Here is a 21,860-nt window from a genome sequence, read left to right as displayed (position 1 = left end):
TAAATACATCGCTTTAAGGTGAGTGGGGAAAATTTTGAAGTAAATGTGTAGGTCACGATTTTTACACAGTGGTGGTAGTGGAGGCAGTTCTATAAGTGCATGTATGAGGCTTTTGGATAGACATTCAGGGATGTCATATTCAGGGAATGGAGGGATATGGATCATATGCAGGCAGAAGAGTTTTGTTTAACCGAGCATTATTTTCGACACATGCATTGTGGACCGTAGGGTCTGTTCCAATGTTCTGTGTATCATCTCCACTGATCTTTCTCATAGTTATTTTACTGGTTGCAAACTCAAAATTCTGTCAGATTTGACCCTAATCTGACATTATTCTCCAGACACCCTTTAACAATTCCTCAACAATAGTTTCCAGCATTTATCCTTTTCCTGATGCTTGGCTAATTTCCCTCTAGCTTTCATTTTCATCCTCCTTCCTCTCTTGTATTATAGGATTACATTTGAAATTCAATGTAAAGAGACCTTTCTCAAAACTATGGAATGGTGCAAGGTAACAACCAATGCACCCACTACCTCCACCTTTTTCAACGGTTTGGCACTTTTGGTCACAAAAATTGCTCCAGGATTATGTTGCAGTAATTCTTTAATGATAAACACAAAAGTATAAATTGATAGATTATGCTATGAGTATGGATCAACAGAAGTCCCGCATTGTTCTGTATGATAGGTGTACCTCTTTTCTAATCTAATTTAGAGGCGAAAGCTAATTCATATTATTTCTTTATTATTTTAATTCCTTCATAGTTTTTTACATTTGGATTTGAATTATTTGTCATTTTTAATTATTAACAGGAATTTCAATTGTTTTAATCTCAGTAACATTTGAGAACTGTAAAAACATGCCCAGTTTATCATTATTACCCAGCGTTCCCTTCGACTAATGCTGCCAAGGTTTATCAAGGCAATGGCCTCAGATATATGCTTGCTCAGACCAACTTTCCACACTGATCATGCTGTGCCTCATTGATTTGCTCTCAGCTGCAAGAATCAGATTGCTTGGCTAAATTTAAAACATTGAATAATACTTCTGTTGTTTGTGATATAAATGAATGACAATGTATGGCATTTAAGGGGCTTTTAAATAACACATGGATCTGCAGTGATTGGAAGGATATGGATTACATACAAGCAGAGGATATTAGTTTAATTTGGCATCAAGCTCGGCAAGAATATTTCTGGCCAAAGGGCCTGCTACTGTGCTGCACTGTTCTATGTTCATCAGAGTCCAGTTTCCTATGTTTGCTTTATGCTCACCTACTTCACTGGAATGTTTATTATAATAGATCTAAAATGGTTGAATTAATCGTTTGTTGGTGTATTAATAGGATTAAGATCAAAATAGAAATCTTTAAAGTTGAGTCAGCTGAAATGTGAGAAAAACAATTTATATTAAATCATGTCAGAAATATGCAAGACCTTTACTATTCCCTTCCTTATACAATTCCCTTTATTTTTACATCTATTTTGAGTAATTCAAAATGGGAGTTGAATCGATAACTTTCTTTTTTAATTAACTACTTTTATTTCAAAATTAATGAAACATAGGAAACTGAAAATAGTATTCCAATAGTACATAAAGATATAACGCATAATATTAGAGTAATGGAATATTATTCTGATACATTAGCATTTATATTGCTTTTTTCCCCCCAGCTCTTTTAATGTTGTCTCAGAGACAATATGCTACATTAAAATGGTTTGATCAGTTTCCAGTGTGCCAGTCTGATTCATGTCACAAAACTGCATTCAACCGTTACGATTATATATTAAAAGTTGTTTAATAATTAATTATATTGGAGTAATAATAACATTAATAAATAAATAAGCTCCGTATGAAGACATAAAAGTATGCCATGCTAACAAGATTGTCCAATGAAATAAAGATATACTAGTGAAGAAGTACTGGGTGGTACTCCAACATACAGAAGAAGTTAATGTAGGATTTTTAGCAATAACCTGCCTGGGATAAAACTGATGGAATTGTATGACCGCGTTGTTTGCACCAACTGACTTCAAGAGAGAGAAAAATATGCAGAATTTCAAATGTGTTGCAGTTCTGATGTCATCAGCTTTTCATCTTCCAGCTTCCTTTAAAAATATGGTGACACGTAATTGCAGATGCTGGAATCTTGAGCAAAAAACAATGTGTTGGAGGAAGTCAGTGGGTCAGACAACATCTGTGGAAGGAAATGGACAAAAGATGTTTCAGGTTAGGACCCTCCTTCAGACTGATGAGTAGAGGGAATATAGCTGGTAGAGAGAGGCGGGGGTAAGGATGGGTCAAGAGCTAGCGATTGGTGGATCCAGCTGAGGATCTATTACCTCTCTACATTTAAAAAAATCCCTGCTAAGAAAGATTGATGATCTTGTTGAAATCATTCCACTGTCCTGCTTAACATTAATGATTCTTTGGATACAAACGATTTGTTCTTAGGCTTGATAATAACATCCTAATTGAGGAGTGAGAGTCCAAAGATTGTCCACTTGAGACAACTTGCACCTTAAATTTTTGCCATAAATTCTGTAATTACATATGCACATTACAGACTCCTGTGAAACTAAGAAGTCACTTTGGCTCACTTGACAATTCCATGACATCTGATTCAGGAGTTCCAAGTCCTACTTCAAGAATTTGAGCATATAAATTTGCTGAACTTCCAGTATAGTTGACAGCATAACAGACAGATGAGGTATAGACCCTAGAATAACATTTTAAACTATTCTTAAACATCAGATAAATTCTAGAAATGTTTATCCAATGCTAAAAGGAGGGTAAATTCTTGCTCACACTGTTACAATTTCTGCTAGAAAACACAAAGTATGGCTGAGCCTGGAATTAATAACTGAAGATCGTGGTATATTTTCTCTGCAAAATGGTTTCTGCATTTGACTAAAGAAGCGAATGTACATCAAAGACACATATTGTATTAAGAGATATTTCTGCAGATACCATGTCAAAATACTGCTACTTGATTTAGTTAATTAACTGTTAACAATCTCTCACTGATATAAGAATTATTCATTATGTTATAGGATACCAATTAAATTCCCATAAATCCTTCAGCTCATGCTGTTCTTCCAGGAATGTCTGCCCTTCCAGTGAACAGATACTGCAACAATATTGGGAACTTTGAAGTACATTAATCAGCAGAAATTGAGATTAGGGCACTTTTTAAAGCTTTTCAAAGGAGTTTTTCTCCTAGTGCGCAGTTCCTGCAATCTGTTTTATACAAAATGAATAATTTGCGTATTCATGATGTGCCCAAGATTTAGATTGGAGATAAGGTGTTCCAGATCAGACTGACATACAGAATACACTGACACCCAGGCGATCCCAGGCTAATTGTAAAATATCACGGTCCGAACTGTATTCGGTGTCAGTGGAAAATACCAAAGCAGAAATAGTTCAATCTTCCTTCAGTTCTCACTTTCATTGACATGACAATATTTAACAGTCATGCCACGCAAATCTCTGCCTGGTTTATGTTATCAATATCTTAATTAATTGAAATTGTATGATTACCTTTGAAAAGCTTTGCCTTGAGTTTAAAAACTGAATATTACTTTAAAGGCCCAAAGATTGGCTGGGAATTGATGTACCAAATATTCAAATTTAACTCTCAGGAGGCCATGGCAGCAGACACCTCCCAGGAGGTCGCAGAGAAGCTGGGCGGCGGAGCCTCGCGGGTCGGTGGAGCCTCGCAGCCGGCAAAGGTTGCCTGGGTCAGTTGGAGCCTCACGGGTCGGTGGAGCCAGGTTGGTTGTTGCAGCCTCGCGGGTGGGTGGAGACTTGCAAATGGCGGTGCCTGACTGGGTCGGTGGAGCCTCGTAGGTCTGCGAAGCTTTGCGGGTCGGTGGAGCCTCGAGGTTCGGCGGAGCTACATGGGTCGACCGAGCTTCGCAGCCAGAGAAGCCTCGCTCCAAAGGACCATGCCTGGGTCAGCGGAGACTCATGGCCAGTGGAGCCTCGCGGGTTGCGGAGCCTCGCGGGTCAGTGGAGCCTTGAGGGATGGCGGAGCTACGTGGGTCGGTGGAGCTTCGAGGCCAATGGAACGCTGCGGGGCAACCCGCATTTGGCAGTACCGAGGACGTTGAAGGTGCCGGTCGGGGTAGCCGGTCATTGATGGGCCTGTCCCACTTAGGCAATTTTTCAGCGGACTGATAAACCAGCAACTGGAACGGCGATTGTCAGAGTGGAACGCACACACACAAACACATCGCTTCCTTCACCAGCCCGTTATGCAGGCGGGGGACAGGGCAAGCGGGGGAGCGCTGTCTAATAAATTCACACGGTGCAAAGCCAAGGTGAAACACACACACACGCTGTAAAAAGACGGTTAAAGCACAGTGTATGGCAAGTCGGGGGTGTGGGAGAAAGAGTGGAGACAACTTTTAAGAAGCCAGAGATACACGGCTGTGAAGCTCGGCAGACATTTAACATTACCGGTGGGTTATCCTTGGTTCTGAAAGCTGCTGCTTACCTTTTTTTTCCGAATGAGCCAATGAAATTCACCGGTTAGCATCGGCTACAACCTCCGAGAACCTTCAACCTCCTGGCAACTCATTAGTAACTCCTGGCGACCCACCAACGGCTCGAGAATTTTCGCTACTCTCCACGGCGGCTTCATTCTAGTCGGCGCAACTTTTTCAACATGTTGAAACATTTGTGGTGACCATAATGTGGCCGCAACTAGTTCCCAGAATGCGGGAACTCCTCACGGCCATGAAGGTGACTCCCCGGCAACCACCCGCGAACATGTGGTGACCATGTGGCGACTGCATAGTCTTCTGCAGTCGCCTAAGTGGGACAGGCCCATAAGAGTGCCGGCGGTGGTGAATGGCTAAGTGGGACCCGTGAGGGAGGGGGAAGAACAAAGCAGGACCCGGCCTGGGGGACCTGCTGTGAGGGGGCGAGGGTAGGAAAACAAAGGAGGACTCAGCATGGAGGGACCGCCATGAGGGCAGTGGGGGGGGGGGTGACAGGGAACAAAGGAGGACCCGGCAAGGGAAAACGGCTGGGAGGGTGAGGGTGGAGGTGGAGGGCGAGAGAACAAAGGAGGATCCGGCATGGGGTACTTTGTCACTTTGTCAGCACCCTTTATATGGCGACTATTTGCATACCTGGTATGCAAGCAAATAATTTCACTGTGACAATAAAGTATTCATTCATTCATTCACTCATTCAAAGTGCGTAAGGGAGTTTCAATAGCAGCTCTCTCATACTAGCCCAAAAAAAGAATACACAAGTAAACTAAGCTGCAAGCTTACTCAGTTGATAACCTGCCAAAGACCGACAAAGAAGGATGCACTCCTCCATTCATTATCTTAGAAACTGCTTTTCTAAATTCTTGCTAATGAAGACAAATACCTCTTACAGCGACATAATTATTCACCTGTATAATAGACTTTAATAACTAAACAGTGTGGGTACCCAGCAGTGAAGGAAGTTCAAGTAATCACCCAGAGTAAAATTCTGTTTTAAATATTAGTATCCCAAATTATTTTGCCTCTGTTTGATTCTTATCTCTCATAGAGTCACTATATTATGGAGACATACCGAGCAGAAGAAGTTCATTTCATCCACTACGTCCATAACAACCATCAAGTAACTATTTACATTAATCACACAAAAGGTCTGAGACCTTACTTAGATGGTCTCTTGGACTCTGAGACTTAGGTCTGAAGCCTTGGACCAGTTTTAGGTCTGAAGCCTTCAATGCCGTGGCCATTTAAGTGCTCATCTTGATACATCTTAAATATTAAAAGTGTACTCACCTCCACCATACACTCAGGCAGTGTGTTCCAGATAGCAACTCCTTCTGAGTAAAAAAAACTATTGTTCAGATCTCCTCTAAACCTTTTCTCCTTTACTCTTTTGATGTCCTCACAATTTTGTGTTGCTCCATCAGGTTGCTCTGAGTCATCTCTGCTCCAAGGCAAACCCAGCATATCCAGTCTCTCCTCTATCTCAGGTAAAGTCCTGGTGAATGTCTACTGCACCCTCTCCAGTGCCAGCTCTGTCCTTGTTGACACCTTTGGAGATCATCCAACCTAAACACTAAATACATCCTGTTCTTCAATGTTCCTGAGGGCCTAACAAGGTTGCACATCCAACATGTGTTATTCCTTCCCCCTTGCACTAACAGGATTAAATTCTATGTACCATTTCCCAGCCGTCTTACCAATTGATCAATATCGTCCTTAAGTCCAATCCTCCGTACTATCAACAACACCACCAATTTTTGTGTCATCTGCAAACTGCTTAATCGTATGTCCTGTGTTAATATCCAAACCATGAAGGGTCCAGCATTGAGCTCTGCTATACACCATTAGTCACAAAAATAAGCCTCCTCCATCACCATCTGATTAATAAAGCCAAGATAATTTTGGATCCAATTTACCAGCTGGATCTGGATCTGGATCCTGTGTGATTTAATCCATTGGATCACTTTCAAATGTGGAACCTTGTCAAACGCCTTACTATAGACCAGAACAACAGCACTGCTACTCATACAGATATTTTGTGACTTTTTCAAAAAATTCTGTCCACTGTCCAAACACAATTTGCCCCGTAACAAAGTTATGTTGACTCTCTTTGATTAACCACTATCTGTTCAAGCGTAGATGAATCCTGTCCTTGAGTTTTTCCCCCCCAAAACTTCCCCAACACAAACTTGTGACTCCCAGACCTGTAATTACCTGGTTTAACCTCCCTGCCCAAGTTGAATAAAGATACAGGCGGCACGGTGGCACAGCGGTAGAGTTACATCGCCAGAGATCCGGGATTGATTCTGACTACGGGTGCTGTCAGTACGGCGTTTGTACGTTCTCCCTGTGACCGCACCGGTTTTCCCTGAGTTCCCTGGTTTCTTCCCACACTCCAAAGATGCACAGGTTTGTAAGTTAATTGGCTTTGGTAAATTGTCCCTAGTATGTAGGATAGTGCTGGTGTACAGGGATCGCTAGTCGACGTAGTCTTGGTGGGTCGAAAGGCCTGTCTTCGCACTATATCTCTAAACTAAACTAATATCAGTTATCAGATTCCTCACCTGTGTCAGAACCCTAGCAAGCACCTCCCTTAAATTTGATACCAGCCTGGGATATATATGTGGCCCAGGGATTTATCTTTGTTTCCTCCTTTTTAAAGATAGCATGCTCTAGAAATTCACTGTTTCCCTCCCTGAATTCTTAACTCCCAATGTCCTGCTCAGCGAATACAAATGAGAAGTATTCAGTTAAGACCTTACCTACATCCCCCAGCATCAATCTCAGTGGAGGTTGAATGCACAACCAGGAACTGGTCTCAAATTGTAGGAACAAAGTAGCTGTTAATCCAGCCATGACACTGGTATCTATTCATAGCTCTAGTACCCAACATACCTGATTCCAATTTTAACTGCAAATGTTCCAAAAGTTCTTATATGAGGGTCTGGTTGTGCCTGTACCAAAATGATTATTAATCAGAGGAAACATTGGAGGCAATAGACAAACCAGCAAAAATGGTGGAGGCTAAGGGTACAGTAACAGTGAGAAATAATATGCATATCGCACTTCTGTGCCAGCTAGATTGATGTCAGTTGTTTTACTAACAAGCTTACATCTAATTTGAGAAATACTTCTGAAACCATTAAAGTTTCAAGAGATAAGTTTACTACTTCATTCTCATGTACATTGTTTATCAAAAACATGAATTCTGGTGAACATGGGAATCCTGAAGCCATTAAAATTCACCTATTTTTGAAAGATGCTTTCCATCTCACATTATCAAACCTAATAACATATGACATCTTTATTTAAGTTATAATACTAAAGAGTACAATATTCAAAATGTATTATCTAAATTATGTTGTTCCTTTTATAGTTGTTCATTTTTAGCCTTTCATCTCTTTTTTATAATCATCCAAATAATCATATCTGTGTGAAAGATAGTGAATTGTAATTTTGGTCACAAAACATAAGGTTTGACTTACAATTTTGATACATAACATTTTTATATAGGAAAGTTAGTAAAATTACCAATTTGTGCCATAAATGTTCCAGAACCATCAGCTGATCTTGGATGCTGCCTTCTAATTTTCCGCTGTTTCTTAATTTCACTTCCTGAAAAAAGAAGATAAACCCATTTTAACCCCTTGAACTATGCTTTTTTTAAAGTGTATTTTGAGGACTACAAGACAAAGCAGACCATTTTGACTGCAGACAGTTCCCAAGTAGGCCTCTGTTAATGTACTGTGCACAGTTTTGGCCTCTTCATATTAATGGTTAATGTAGAGATTTGAAGAATACAAATGAGGGCTACGAAATTCATTCAAAATTTAAAGCATATGTTACACATGTATGCTCCAGACTATATAACTTATAGAATTGTAAACTGTAGTTGGATTTGATCAAAATTCTTTTCACAATTAATAGTGTTTGTGCAGGCCAATTATTTCAACTAAAAAGGTGTGAAACAGGGATAATACTTGCAAAGAAAGAACTAAAATGGAACTTGGAGATTCTTTGCATTAAGTACACATTTGTAAAACATTGCTGGCTTACGTAAAGAATGCTGAATTGCTCAAAATTATAGTTGTTTCGGAGAAAGTCATGTTAATCTAATTTATGGAATTGGTACTAAACAATATTAATCGTTGCCAATTTGATCTAGTGGAGTAATTGTTTCACTTGTTTTTTGTCTCTTTCATGGGATTATTTTGTGTGAAGAAAGTTTTTGTACTGTAATGTACAAGGCATCAGTACAGTATTGAACAGCTGATTAAACAAGTAGATTATTACATGCCCTTCATTTTGTTTAGTCATAAGACCAAACTGTTCCGAATGTATGCTCAATAATAAATAGACGCCTTCCTTATCTTACTGAAACATACCCTGTCCAATAATATCACTACATAATAACCTCACTTTACATACTACACATCTGTCAGAGTAATGTACAATCAGCCTCACCTGAACCTGCCTCAGAGTGCTGCATCGGATGGTCATCTCTTCACAATTGGATGTGGCTTTCTTCCTCCACAACACTATCTTTATACCATTTTGCTTTCTATAACATGTCTCCCTTGCCATGGCACAACCTTAATATGTACTTGATTATGGAACATGCATTTCTTTGTAGCTTGATTCCATTACTTAGTATATCAGTATCACTTCCTAAAGATGACAACTGATCAGTTAAGCAGACCTTCTGCAACAAATAGGTAAGAAGGCAATTGTTCTATTGATAGAAACTCAACTAAATATTGTGGTATATACACCCATCAGTTAGGCAGACTTAATGGAGTATGCATCCTACAATACATGATTCATAAATATCACATCTCTTATTTAATAATAAAAATATAGGAAAACAAACATCCAAAATAACTAAGTCTACAGTATGTGTGCTGTCGTGTAATGTCCCTCAGATACCTGGGTCAATGAGCAATCCTTCCAGCCCCAACCCTATGCCTGTTTTTCCAAACTGGGGATTACTCCTCATATCATCTGTGTTGTGGTGTGTGTCAAGTCACCACTGCCTTTTAACTGAGGTGGACATCGCGGTGATAGGTCTTTGGCAACACCATTGTTGTCGTGTGCTTGTATTATTGAGCACATCTCTAGGATTATATAAATTCATCAATCGCTCTATTCCAATCAGAGATCCAAAATCTTCCTGGTCAATTGAAATAAAATCTACATTACAGATCTCATCATTCATAAGGTGTCCCACCGTTATCAGTGATGACTTATTACACATTGACTGCACATTTGCTTCAGGCGACATTATGTACTGAAAATCACTGTATGGTTTCACATCAAAATCCTGACAAGCATACATCCAACAGGTATTCCACCTAACCTTCCATCTGGCAGCAGGTATATACTCTTCTCAATTAAACAAAGATATGTTATTCTAGGAAGCATTTTGTTAAACAAATTTTGTAAATCAAAAATGCTGGGTAAATGCATTAAGGTAATTTTGATGCAATATGCTCCAATGGAAACAGAGAGGTGCACTGTTTATTATAGAAGAAAATATCTAGTATTTAATGAGTCTGTGAACTATAATGAGCATTCATAAATGTAATATTTGTAAATTGAATTTGTTGATCATAATGTATAGGTATTCCTTGGTTCTGCGTCTGCAAGTTAAGTCAAGTCGAGTTTATTGTCATATGCAAAAGTACGATGAGGTACAGGTACAATGAAAAACTTAGTTGCAGCAGAATCACAGGCACATAGACTCAGACAACACACAAAAAATATAAATTACACATAAATTCTACCCAACAATGAAAAGCTAAAGTCTGTACAAGACTTTACTTAATCAATCCAAAGATTTTTGTTGTTCTCTTCATTGTGAAGTCTTCCATTTTCCGGAAGTGGCGGCGCTGTGTTACAGCTGCGGCTCGCCTGCAGTCTGTCTGTTTTTACTTTTTATGTTGGTTTTTTTTTGTCTAGTTTAGTACATTTTTTGGTTATTAGGTGGTGTTATGTGTGTGGGGGGAGGGTGAAACAGAGCTTTCTGTCTCTCCCTTCGGGGGAATGCGACTTTTTGTCGTATTCCCCTTCTCTTCCCCCGTCTGCGCTGAGGCCAAATGGCGGAGCTGGCGGCCTCCAACCTGCGACCGACCTCGAGGGGCCGGAGGTAGAGCCAGCCAGGACTCACCAACGCGAGGCTGGCCGTCTTCGAGCTGTGGCGACGTCCGGGCAGCGGCACGACTCGGCGCTCCAGTGAGGGCGGACGGTGCGGAGCTGAGACACTCCTGTGCGGCCGGCACGGCTACCGGCTGGAAGGCGCTCCCGTGTGAGCAGCCTGGTGCGGGGCTGAGACGCTGCCGTGCGGGCGGACCGGCTCCCGGCTGGAAGGTGCTCTCGTGGGGGCAGCCCGGTGCGGGGCTGAGACGCTGCCTTGTGGGCGGCCCGGTGCGGAGCAGAGACGGTCAAAGAAATACTTTCCAAACCATATAATTTGTAATTTTTTCCCAAACTCAGGAATTTCATCTTTAGCGATACACTCTTTCTGATCTCCTGAGTAGTTTAGAGGGAGTGTCAGGTTGTGGTTCTGAGGGTGAGTCAAATTCAGGATCATTTACCTTTGTCTCAACTTTCTTTTGAGATTCTGATCTTACATCTGAAGTTGGAATAATACCAATGTCTGACAGATCTGCTTCTTCGTTTATGCTTTGCTCTTGTTCCAGTTCATCCCTTGCTGGGGTCATATGGTTTATGTGCACACTTCTAACATGTCCTCCAATTTCTACCATGTACCACCTGGTACCACACACTTCAACTACAGTCCCCACCTCCAATTTGTTTGCTTTGTAAGTGGGGCTGAGAACACGAACCTGATCATGTGTATTGAGCCTATGTGCTTTTTGACTTCCACCATAATGATGTTTCTGATCACACTGTTTGTGTTCAACCTTAGGAAATAGATTAGGTAGAACCAAAGTCTAGTTCTGAGCCTTCTTTACATGAGAAGTTCAACTGGCGCATACCCAGTGGTAGATTGTGGCGTGGTACGATATTTCAGTAATAAACAAGCTAGCCGCTGTGACATACTGAATTTTGAATTCACTGAAGTCATGTTTCTCAGAAAACATGTTTCTTGAGAGTTCCTTTGACTATCCTGACTGACCTTTCGGCTGCTCCATTAGATGCCAGATGGTAAGTTGGCACTAAGGTATGCTTGATACCATTTAGCTTCATGACAGTGCAGCACTAAATTGGGGGCCGGTGTCAGAGACAAGCTCTTCAGGTAATCCATGACACGCATAGATAGACCGCAATGCGTCTATTGTTCTTTCCGTTGTTGTGTTTGTACCCATATGTACTACCTCAATCCACTTTGAGTGGCTATCTACCAAAACAAGAAAATTATTATTTCCGTTCACAAAAATCCACATAGTCCCTCTGAAAAGGTCTAGTAGGCCAAGACCATGCTTGTAAGGAGGCTTGGGCAGGCCTACTTCTACAACTCTGACCGGTGCTACATTTGCTTGCCATTGCTTCTATGTCATTGTCTAATCCTGGCCAATACATGCAACCCCTGGTTGTAGACTTCATTTCTACAATTCCTGTGTGTTCACTATGGAGTTCTTTAAGTAATCTTTGTCTTGTACAATTAGGTGCCACTACTCTGTAACTTCATTTAATACACCCTTGTTCACATGGCAGTTCACGTTGTCCATTGTGATATGGTTTTAGTTTATTAGTACATGGTTTCATTTCAGACCATCCACACAAAGTTTGTTCGTATACTTGTTTTTAGCATTTTGTGCTTTTGAGTCTCAACAGCAATTTCAGCTGCTGTGACTGAAAAGTAATTGGCCACTTTCGGAACCACTACTATTGGAGTAGCCCAATCACTGCGTTCTGTTTTAACCAGTACAGCGTTTTGTTCCAACTTTTTGGTTCCAGCTTCCACTTTACTTTTCAGCAAATATGGCATTGGTCGCAGTCTACAGTGGACAGGTTCCACATCGGGCCGAATCCTGATTTGCTAGCTCACCGTTTATACCATCTTAGCTGTCTTTGAACATAGCATGATGATTCTGCAAAAACTGGTCCGGATGTTTTTGCGCTTGGAACACAGATTTCCAGCCTAGTTTCAGTCAGCAGAGCCAATGTTTGTCCATCAACATTGGCCTATTGACACAACTCACGACAACTATTAGCAACTTCACCAGTTTGGCCTTTGTGTTGTACATCACAAACTATCTCTCCACATGTCTCCAATACTTTTCAGGAGTACGTTTTCAGCTGAACATTTGTTTCTGTGATAGGTACTGTATATTGCTAAACTTGGATTAATCGGTGTCTTTGCTTATAATTGTGCAATCAGCAGCAGTATCAATGCACATAGTAATGTACTGATTGTTCACTTTGACCTTTGTCTGAAAGTCTTCCTTTCCAGACCCACCGTTCATAGTATACATGTAGTACAGTCCAAGTTCATTACTCTCTGAATGTTCTTCGAGGTTGGGAATCCCACGCATTTGGTTTAGTCGAGCCTTTTGTTTTGCTTTGTCCTGTGATGGTGCTCTGCATGCTGATACAATATGGCCTTTCTTTTGACAGTTGTAGCACTTAGAGTCCTTGAACTGGCACTTACTTGCTTTGTGTTGACCATTGCATCGATAACATGTATCTGCACTTTTCCCAGATCTTTTGCTGTGAAGGCCTTTTCCCTGTCTTGTCATGCTTGTGCTTTTGAACTACCCTTTGACTGTTGACTGTGCCAGCATGTGTTAGTCGAAACTCATGTGCACTTATAGATGTCATCTATATGGCCAAAGCAGTTTTGCATGCCAATTCAAAGGTAAGGGCTGCACTTTGCCCTGTTAAATTCCATGTCATTCCTGAGATAACTTTCTTCACTGTCCACTATGTCACCAATGCAGGACCTTACCAAAGACCTTGTTTACGTCTATGTAGATAATGCCTACTGCCCTGGCCTTGTCAATCAACTTGGTCACACAATGCCATGCAGTCTTTCCCTTATAAGTCCTTGCCTTTCCAAAAGCTAGGAGATCCAGCCTCTAGGTTGACACAAAATGCTGGAGTAACTCAGCGGGTGAGGCAGCATCTATGGAGAGAAGGAATTGGCGATGTTTCTGGTCGACTGCATGGCATTGTGTATGGGAAATCGTGTCTCAGAAATCTGATAGGCATTTTTAAAGATGCGACTAAGCTGATTGACAAGGCCAGGACAGGGCAGTAGGCATTATCTACATAGACTTAAGTAAGGTCTTTGGTAAGGTCCTGCATTGGTGACATAGTACACAGTGAAGAAAATTATCTCAGGAATGACAGATGGAACAGGGCAAAGTGCAAGTTGTTGTATTTTGGTAAGTTAAAACAGGCTAAGACTTACCCAACTAATGTTAACCTCATGGAGGGTATAATAGAACAGAAAGGCCAAGGGGTACAGGTACATAGTTCACTGAAAATGGCGACGCAGGTAGACAGGGTGATGGAGAAGGTGTTTAGCGCACCTGTTTTCCCTGGACAGGGCATTCAGTACAGGAGTTGGGATGTCATGTTGCAACTGTACAAGTCATTGGTGAGGCTGCTCTTGGAGTATGGTACACAGTCCCGATTTAAAGTTTCAGTTTAGTTTATTGTCACGTGTGTGGCGCCATCTGGTGGTCGGGCCACTGGTTAATCGAACCCTCAAGTTCTATACATCAATGATTTGAATGAAGGGATTCAAAGTAACATTAGCAATTTGCCGATGACACAAAGTTGGGTGGCAGTATGAACTGTGATGCTATGAGGATGCAGGGTGACTTGGACAGGTTGGGTGAGTGGGCAGATGCATGGCAGATGCAGTTTAATGTAGATAAATGTGAGGTTATCCACCGGTGGCAAAAACAGAAAGGCAGATTATTATCTAAATGGCGTTGTTGGGAAAAGGGGAAGTACAACGGGATCTGGGGGGTCCTTGTTCATCAGTCACTGAAAGTAAACATGCAGGTAGAGCAGGAAGTGAAGAAAGTGAATGGCATGTTGGCCTTCATAACAAGAGGAGTTGAGTATAGGAGCAAAGAGGTCCTTCTGCCGTTGTACAGGGCCCTAGTGAGACCACACCTGAAGTATCATGTGCTATTTTGGTCTCCAAATTTTAGGAAGGGCATTCTGCTATTGAGGGAGTGCAGCGTAGGTTCACAAAGTTCATTCCCGGGATGGCGGGAGTGTCATATGTTAATAGAATGGAGCGGCTGGGCTTGTATACTTGAATTTATAAGGATGAGAGGGTATCTTCTTGAAACATATGATTATTAATGGTTTGGACACACTAGAGGCAGGAGACATGTTCCCAATGTTAGGGGAATCCAGAACCAGGGGCCATGGTTTAAGAATAAGGGGTAAGCCATTTAGAACCGAGATGAGGAATTACTCTTTCACAGAGAGAGTTGTGAGTTTGTGGAATTCGCTGCCTCAGAGAGGTGGAGGCCGGTTCTCTGGATGCTTTGAAGAGAGAGTTAGATAGAGCGCTTAAAGATCGCGGAGTCAAGGGATATGGGGAAAAGGCAGGAACAAGGTTCTGATTGTGGATGATCAGCCATGATCACATTGAATGGCGGTGCTGGCTCGAAGAGCCGAATAACCTACTACTGCACCTATTGCCTATTAAAGGTGGCGCTGGCGAAGGAAACGATGTTGGTCCATCCGCGAGCAGATGCTCCGATTACCCTGGGTTGATGACACTGCTGTTGGGGGCGTACTTGAGTAGCTGATTGATGGACGCTGGCAGCCTCTCGCCTTTTTCAGTCGGCACCAGAGCCCGGCTGAAGTACAGTGCGTTTGATCGTGAGCTCCTTGCACTTTACCTGGCCGTTCATCATTTCCAGTATTTTCTTGATGGCAGGGACTTTACCGCTTTCACGGATCACAAGCCTCTTACTTTCGCTTTCGCAAAGATCTTGGATCCCTGGTCAGCACAGCAGCTGCGCCTTTTGGCTTACATTTCGGAATGCACGACTTGAGTCCGGCACATTGCGGGGAAGAGCAACTAATTGCGGATGCGTTGTCCCGCACCGCCATCCATGCTGTCCATGTGGTGGCTCTGGGTATTGATTATACTGCCCTGGCAGCTGTGCAGCATGACAATGGTGAGGTGCTCGCCTACCGCACAGCTATTTCTGGTTTGCTGTTGGAGGATGTGCGGTTTGGTCCTGCCGGTGCCACGGTCCTCTATGATGTGTCGACTGGTCAGTCGAAACCCATCCTTCCTGCAGCTTGGCGTCGTCGGGTATGGCTCATCCATCCATCTGGGCGACGATTGTGTTGGTGGCGGCCAAGTTTATGTAGCATAGTTGGCTTAAGCAGGTCAGCCACTGGGCCAGGACGTGTATCTCCTGTCAGATATCTAGGATGTCAGGGCGTCCGTGCAGGGTTTTGCTGTGTGCCAGCGTTGTTTTGACCATATCCATGTTGATATTGTGGTCCATTGCCCCCATCTAGAGAGTTTAGTCATCTGTTTACTATTGTTGATCGCCACACTCGATGGCCGAAGGTTGTTCCGATTGCTGATACCTCTGCCGCTACGTGCGCTCGTACCCTCACCGTTCACTGGATCGCTCATTTGGGTGTGCCGGTGGACATTTCATCTGACAGGGCTGCTCAGTTCACCTCGGAGTTGTGGTCTGCCATGGCCCGGCTGTTGGGGACTCAGTTGCATCACACCACAGCCTACCATCCGCAATCCAACGGGTTGGTCGAGCGTATCCATCGCCGTCTCAAGGATGCTTTGAAAGCACGGCTCACAGGTCCGGATTGGGTCGATGAGTAACCGTGGGTGTTGGAAATTCGAACTGCCCACAAGGAGGATCTGGCTACGTCCTGTACTGAATTAGTGCACGGTACTCCGCTTACGGTTCCTGGTGATTTCATTCCGGCTGCGCGGGAGCAGCAGGAGTCGCCCTCCTCTGTGCTGTTACGTCTTCGGGAGCAGGTGGGCACGCTTTTTCCTGTTCCAACATCCCGTCACGGGGTTGCTTTATCCTATGTTCCGTCTGCCCTCAAGGACTGCCCATAAGTGTTCCTGCGTCAGGATGCTTATCGTATGCCGTTGCAACGCCCGTGTGAGCATCCATTCAGGGTGTTGCAGCACGGCATTTCGACTTTTGTGTTGGATGTGGATGGAAAGCCTGAGATTGTATCGGTGGCACGTCTTAAGTCATCTCATGTGGACATTGACCAGCCGGAGCAGGTGGCTCAGCCTCTCCGTCGGGAGCGTCCGCCGTCTCAGCCCCTGTAACCCGTGCCTGTGGGGTATCCGAATGCGGATCCTGTGGTTATGAGATCAGGCCGTTGCATTTGTCTGCCTGTTCCTCGGTGATTCTTCAGTAAGTGTCTACTTTGGTGTCCCGCTACTTTGATGCCATATAGATGGAAAATCCGTAATTCTATACCATGTCTTCTTTTTCTATATCGTTAATAAACATAATCCTGATAAATAATGATTAAACCATGGATGAGTAAAGTGTTTTGTTTTTTTTAAATTCCTGAGGTTCGATGCCCCCCCTCCCCCCCGGAAAACCCCATGTACCGCTGGTTACTTGTCAAAATTCCAGTCTGCATATTTATTTGATGGGGGATCTATCTTAAATGAAAATACTCTTAAACGATAGATATTTATCACTTTAATATTTTTCACCCTTCAAAATATGACTCGATTCTTGGTAAAATTATGAAACTGTTTTTTTCGAAAATTTCTTGTCCCGACGATTGGACTCAGATGCCATCATACGCCTGTACTGCGCCATCCCTCATGGATATAAATGGAATAGACGCACACTTTCTGTCTTAAAAGATCGCGGAATACGAAAGTCACCTACAGTGTGAGTTTCTCATTATTTGCGGGACGAGGTTTTTGCAGCATAACGGGTGAGCACCTTTAGTCAGCGTCAATTCTGAACGTTGTGGAACTCTTAAAAAAATGAAAAAAAATGTGCAATTTTTTGACTTGTAGTGGAGGTAGGTTTGTGCCATGTGCCATACATCCAAAGGATGTCGCCAGGCATCACCTTTCCGACGATCATAATTATCAATTGTAATTATGAAATAATGAAAGACTGGGACAAAAACATGATTTTATATTCTTAAATCAGTTATATTTTAGTGTTGTTCATCATAAGAATTCGACAGATATGACTGAATGCAATGGCCAACCGGGAAAAAGAAGAGGAAAAAATCTATGAAATTCTCTAAAAAAAATGCGGCAAACATATTTTTCCCATAGTAGAGATGTTCATCTATGTGAAACAACATTCAAAGTTGTAAAAATTTAAGTTTTATAATTGGGTTTCCAGAAACTTAAAAGTAGACACCTTCCTCCAGTTCTGGGGGGGGTGGGGGGGAGGGGTCGTGTGGCGCCATCTGGTGGTCGGGCCACTGGTTAATCGAACCCTCGTTCATCATGTGGTAAGAGGCATGTGACTGAGGGGCGGTGGTTAGACAGGAAGTCGAGGGTGTGCCCTGATGCAGCGACATGCAGTTATTATGGGCTCACCAACACTGCTCTTGTTTTGGATTCCTTTTTTGTTTAATAAAGCTTGTCCTTGAGTTCACAACGTCTGACTCATTTTATCGTGCTTTATGTGTACCGAGGTACAGTGAAAAGCTTTTTGTTGCATGCTAACCAGTCAGCAGAAAGACAATACATGATTCCAATCAATCCATTCACAATGTATAGATACATGATAAGGAAATAACGTTTAGTGCAAGGTAAAGTCAGCAAAGGTAAAGCCAGCAAAGTCCGGTCAGGGATATTCCCAGGGACAATATTAATCCCAGGATAGATAGTAATTCGGCACTGCTCTTTGGTTGTGGTAGGATGATTTAGTTGCCTGATAACAGTTGGGAAGAAACTATCCCTGAATCTGGTGGTGTGCGTTTTCACACTTCTATACCGTTTGCCTGATGGGAGAGCGGAGAAGAGGGAGTGGCATGGGTGCGACTCATCCTTGATTATACTGTTGGCCCTGCTGAGGCAGCCTGAGATATAAATGGAATCAATAGAAGGGAGGTTCTATTGAAGGGAGGTTGGTTTGTGTGATGGCCTGGGCTGCGTCCACAATTTGCGGTGATGTATCCTGGCGCATCTGTAGAAGTTGGTGAGAGTTGTTGACGACATGCCAAACTTCCTAAGACATCCAAGCAAGTAAGGTGTTGGTGTGCCTTCTTGGTTGATGCTTCAATATGGGTGGTCCTGGGGAAGTTGTTGGTGATATTTACTCCGAGGAATTTGAAGTTTTCACTATCTCTACTTCGGCACCATCAATGCAAACTGGGGTATGTGTACCACTTAGCTTCCTGAAGTATATCATTATCTCCTTTGTCTTGCTGACATTGAGAGAAAGGTTGTTGTCTCTACACCAAGGCAGAGGGTTCTCAATCTCCTTCCTATACTCCATCTCATCATTGTTTGATATCCGGCCCACAATGGTGGTGTCGCTGCAAATTTGAAAATTGAATTAGATTTGTATATGGCTGTGCAGTCATGGGTATACAAGGAGTAAAGTGGCTGAGAATACATCCTTGTGGAGCACCAGTGTTGAGGATTATCATGGAGGATGATTTGTCCACTTTCCTCACTGATTGGGGTCTGTCAGGAAAGTCTAGGATCTAGTTGCAGAGATGAGTGCTGACCCCAAGCGAGTTTAGTGATACGCTTGGATGGTATAATGGTATTAAAGGCAGCGCTGTAGTCCAGTCCAGCAGTCGTTCTTGTTCTAAGTTAAAGCTTTTCATTCTACATTACGGCAACATGCTCTCTTTGCTATCATCCTACTTCATATTTGCTGTGAGGTAAAACAATTAAGTGAATTTAAGGTCTATTAGGTCAATAATACAGAAATAGGTTTATTCACATTCTGAGGAATCTCAAACTGTACAATAATTATTGGATTATTTTATTATGTATTCCATGAAATTCTTCATTCGAGTTCTGTAATAATTCTAGGAATCCAGCAAATAACAATACTGGTGTTAATGGATTTATGCCACAAAGTGGCATGTATGTTGAAAAGGTCAACTTCACTTAGTATGGTATAATTGCTATAAGGCCATGAAAGCTTTTCCTTCAAATTTTAGTGCATTAACTAGACCAAGTGGAACCCATTGGGTCCTGTACCCTCAACGCTCGGTTGCGGGAGGGGGGGGGGGGGGGGGTTGGGGGGGGGTTGGGGGGGGGGGGGGGGTGGCCTGTGGCGTCACACACACAAACACTAACTACCCCCCAGACACACACACACACACACACACACACACACACACTAACTCCCCCTTGATATTAATTAATATTTAATTAAGAGACAGACAGAAGGAAGTGCAGATGCTGGTTTACCAAAAAAGACACAAGGTGTTGCAACTCAGTGTGTCAGACAGCATCTCTGGAAAACGTGGATAAGTGACATTTTGGATCAAGACCCTTCAGATTTATTTAGTTAGTTAGATTTAAATCCCACAGATGCCTTAGAGTGATTAGAACCCTTCTTTCTGGCTCCCTGCACTATCAAGCACATAGCTTACTGATCAGGAACATTGACCTACGGAGTAAATCTGATAATTCCAATTTGGAAAATATCCAATGTTGAAATGTTGTAGTACATTAGTGGCTTTGGCACAAAGTGACCATGGAGCACTTGGAATCCTCAGCGTCAAAGGTGGATAGTGCTTCAAGGTGTGTGGCATAAGAGATCAATTCCCCATCTGCTTGCTTCCATTCACATTCGGGAACCTGGTCTATGGTTCCTTTCAAACTGATTTTCTATTCTTTGTTTTATAATCATGACACAAATCCAAATTGTAGTCTGCTGAATGTTCATCCAAAGATTAAACCTGGGAACTTTGTCTAACAACAGTCAGGTTCTGGGACCTTTACAAATGTAGTGGTGATGTCAAATGTATTATAATGGAGCAGGTCAATGAATGAACTCCCCCTCCCATTCCAAAACTGACCTTTTTGTCCCGGGCCTGCTGCACTGTCATTGTGAGACCAAACGCAAATTGGAGGAACCTTGGGACCCAGGATTACAACCCAGGATTTGAATGGTGATTTCTTTAATTTCAAGTAATGCTTTAATTCGCTCCTTTTCCCCACCCCCTGTCCTATCCACTCACCCATCGCCCCCAACTGCACAGGCGCGGCTAGAGAGGGAGTGGGAAGAGAGGGAGGGGGATGGGGTTAGAGAGGGAGAGGGTGACGGGGCTAGAGATGAAAGGTAGAGGGAAAGGGAGGGGGTAGAGAGGGAGAGGGAGGGGGGTAGAGAATGAGGGGGAGGGTAGATGGGTAGGGTGAGGGGCATAGAGGGAGGGGGATAAAAAGAGGGGCAGATAGGGAGGGGGTAGAGAGGGTGAGGGGGATAGAGAGGGAAGGGGTAGAGTGGGAGAGGGAGGTGAGGGGGGAGGGAGTTGAGCGGTAGAGAGGGAGAGGGTGAGGGGGATAGAGAGAGAGGGGCAGAGAGGGAGGGGGTTAGAGGGAGGTTAGAGTCGGGAGAAGGGGGTATAGTGGTGGGGGGAAGGGAGGTTAGAGAGGGAGGGGGTGGAGAGGGGGAGGGAGGGTAGAGAGGGAGAGGATAGAGAGGGGGAGGGAGGGTAAAGAGGGGGAGGGGGCGTGAGACGTAGTGTAGACGTTTGAACAACTCTCCCTACCCCCTCCCCTCCCTCAATCCCCCCACTCTCCATCCTCAACTCCCCAGGATTTTTTTCCTTCTCTCCACTCCCCCAATCCCTCTTGTACCTCTTCGAGTGGAGCTGATGGAGCTGGGCTTAGCAGAGCCGAGCGTGCGGGGCCGAACAGGTCACAGAGGGTGGGGGTAGAGAGGGAGAGGGGCAGGGAGGGAGGGGGTTAGAGAGAGGGAGTAGAGTCAGGGGAGAAGGGTAGAGTGGGGGGGAGGGGGGGATCCCAGCGGGGCCAAGTGGGTTGGAGTGCTGGAGTGCCTGTACTATCCTCACCTCTGGGGGTGCTGGAGTGCCTGTACTATCCTCACCTCTGGAGCTCTGTACTATCCTCACCTCTGGGGGTGCGCTCTTTAATTGCTGCCTGCGGTATAGTCGGATTTACCGACGTGAGGGCGAGGGATAGGCATTCTTGATGGTGGTGCAGCAGTGATCGAGGGTGTATGGTCCTCTGGTGCAGCAGGAGACATGTTGGTGGAAGTTAGGGAGTGATTTCTTGAGGTTTGCCTTATTGATATCCGCAGCAATGGTGGTAAATGCCTCGGGGTAAGACGTCTGGTGTTTGTTGACCACGGCGTGCAGCTCCTCCAGTGCCAGACGGACGTCTGCCTGGGGTGGGATGTAGACCGCGGTCAGGATGATGGAGGTGAATTCCCTTGGGAGGT

At 43.5% G+C, this 21,860-nt stretch overlaps 1 protein-coding gene across 6 annotated transcripts in view; it reads right to left on the bottom strand.

Annotated features, from left to right (window-relative positions):
- Nucleotides 1-21,860, bottom strand: part of LOC116988564 (adhesion G protein-coupled receptor B2-like) — a 514,190-nt gene that overhangs the window by 356,951 nt on the left and 135,379 nt on the right. For 5 of the 6 annotated variants that reach the window (XM_033045397.1, XM_033045400.1, XM_033045401.1 and 2 more), the window contains exon 3: nucleotides 8,038-8,121. The exons of the other annotated variant lie outside the window; for it this stretch is intronic. In XM_033045397.1, the coding sequence (XP_032901288.1) occupies nucleotides 8,038-8,121 (84 nt within the window). The remainder of the gene's footprint in view (nucleotides 1-8,037; nucleotides 8,122-21,860) is intronic. 6 annotated transcript variants of the gene reach the window in all.

This window comes from Amblyraja radiata, chromosome 27 (assembly GCF_010909765.2).
Source record: "Amblyraja radiata isolate CabotCenter1 chromosome 27, sAmbRad1.1.pri, whole genome shotgun sequence".
Taxonomy (NCBI): domain Eukaryota; kingdom Metazoa; phylum Chordata; class Chondrichthyes; order Rajiformes; family Rajidae; genus Amblyraja; species Amblyraja radiata.
The sequence above is the reverse complement of the archived record's forward strand: the minus strand, read 5'-3'. Positions and strand labels throughout refer to the sequence as shown.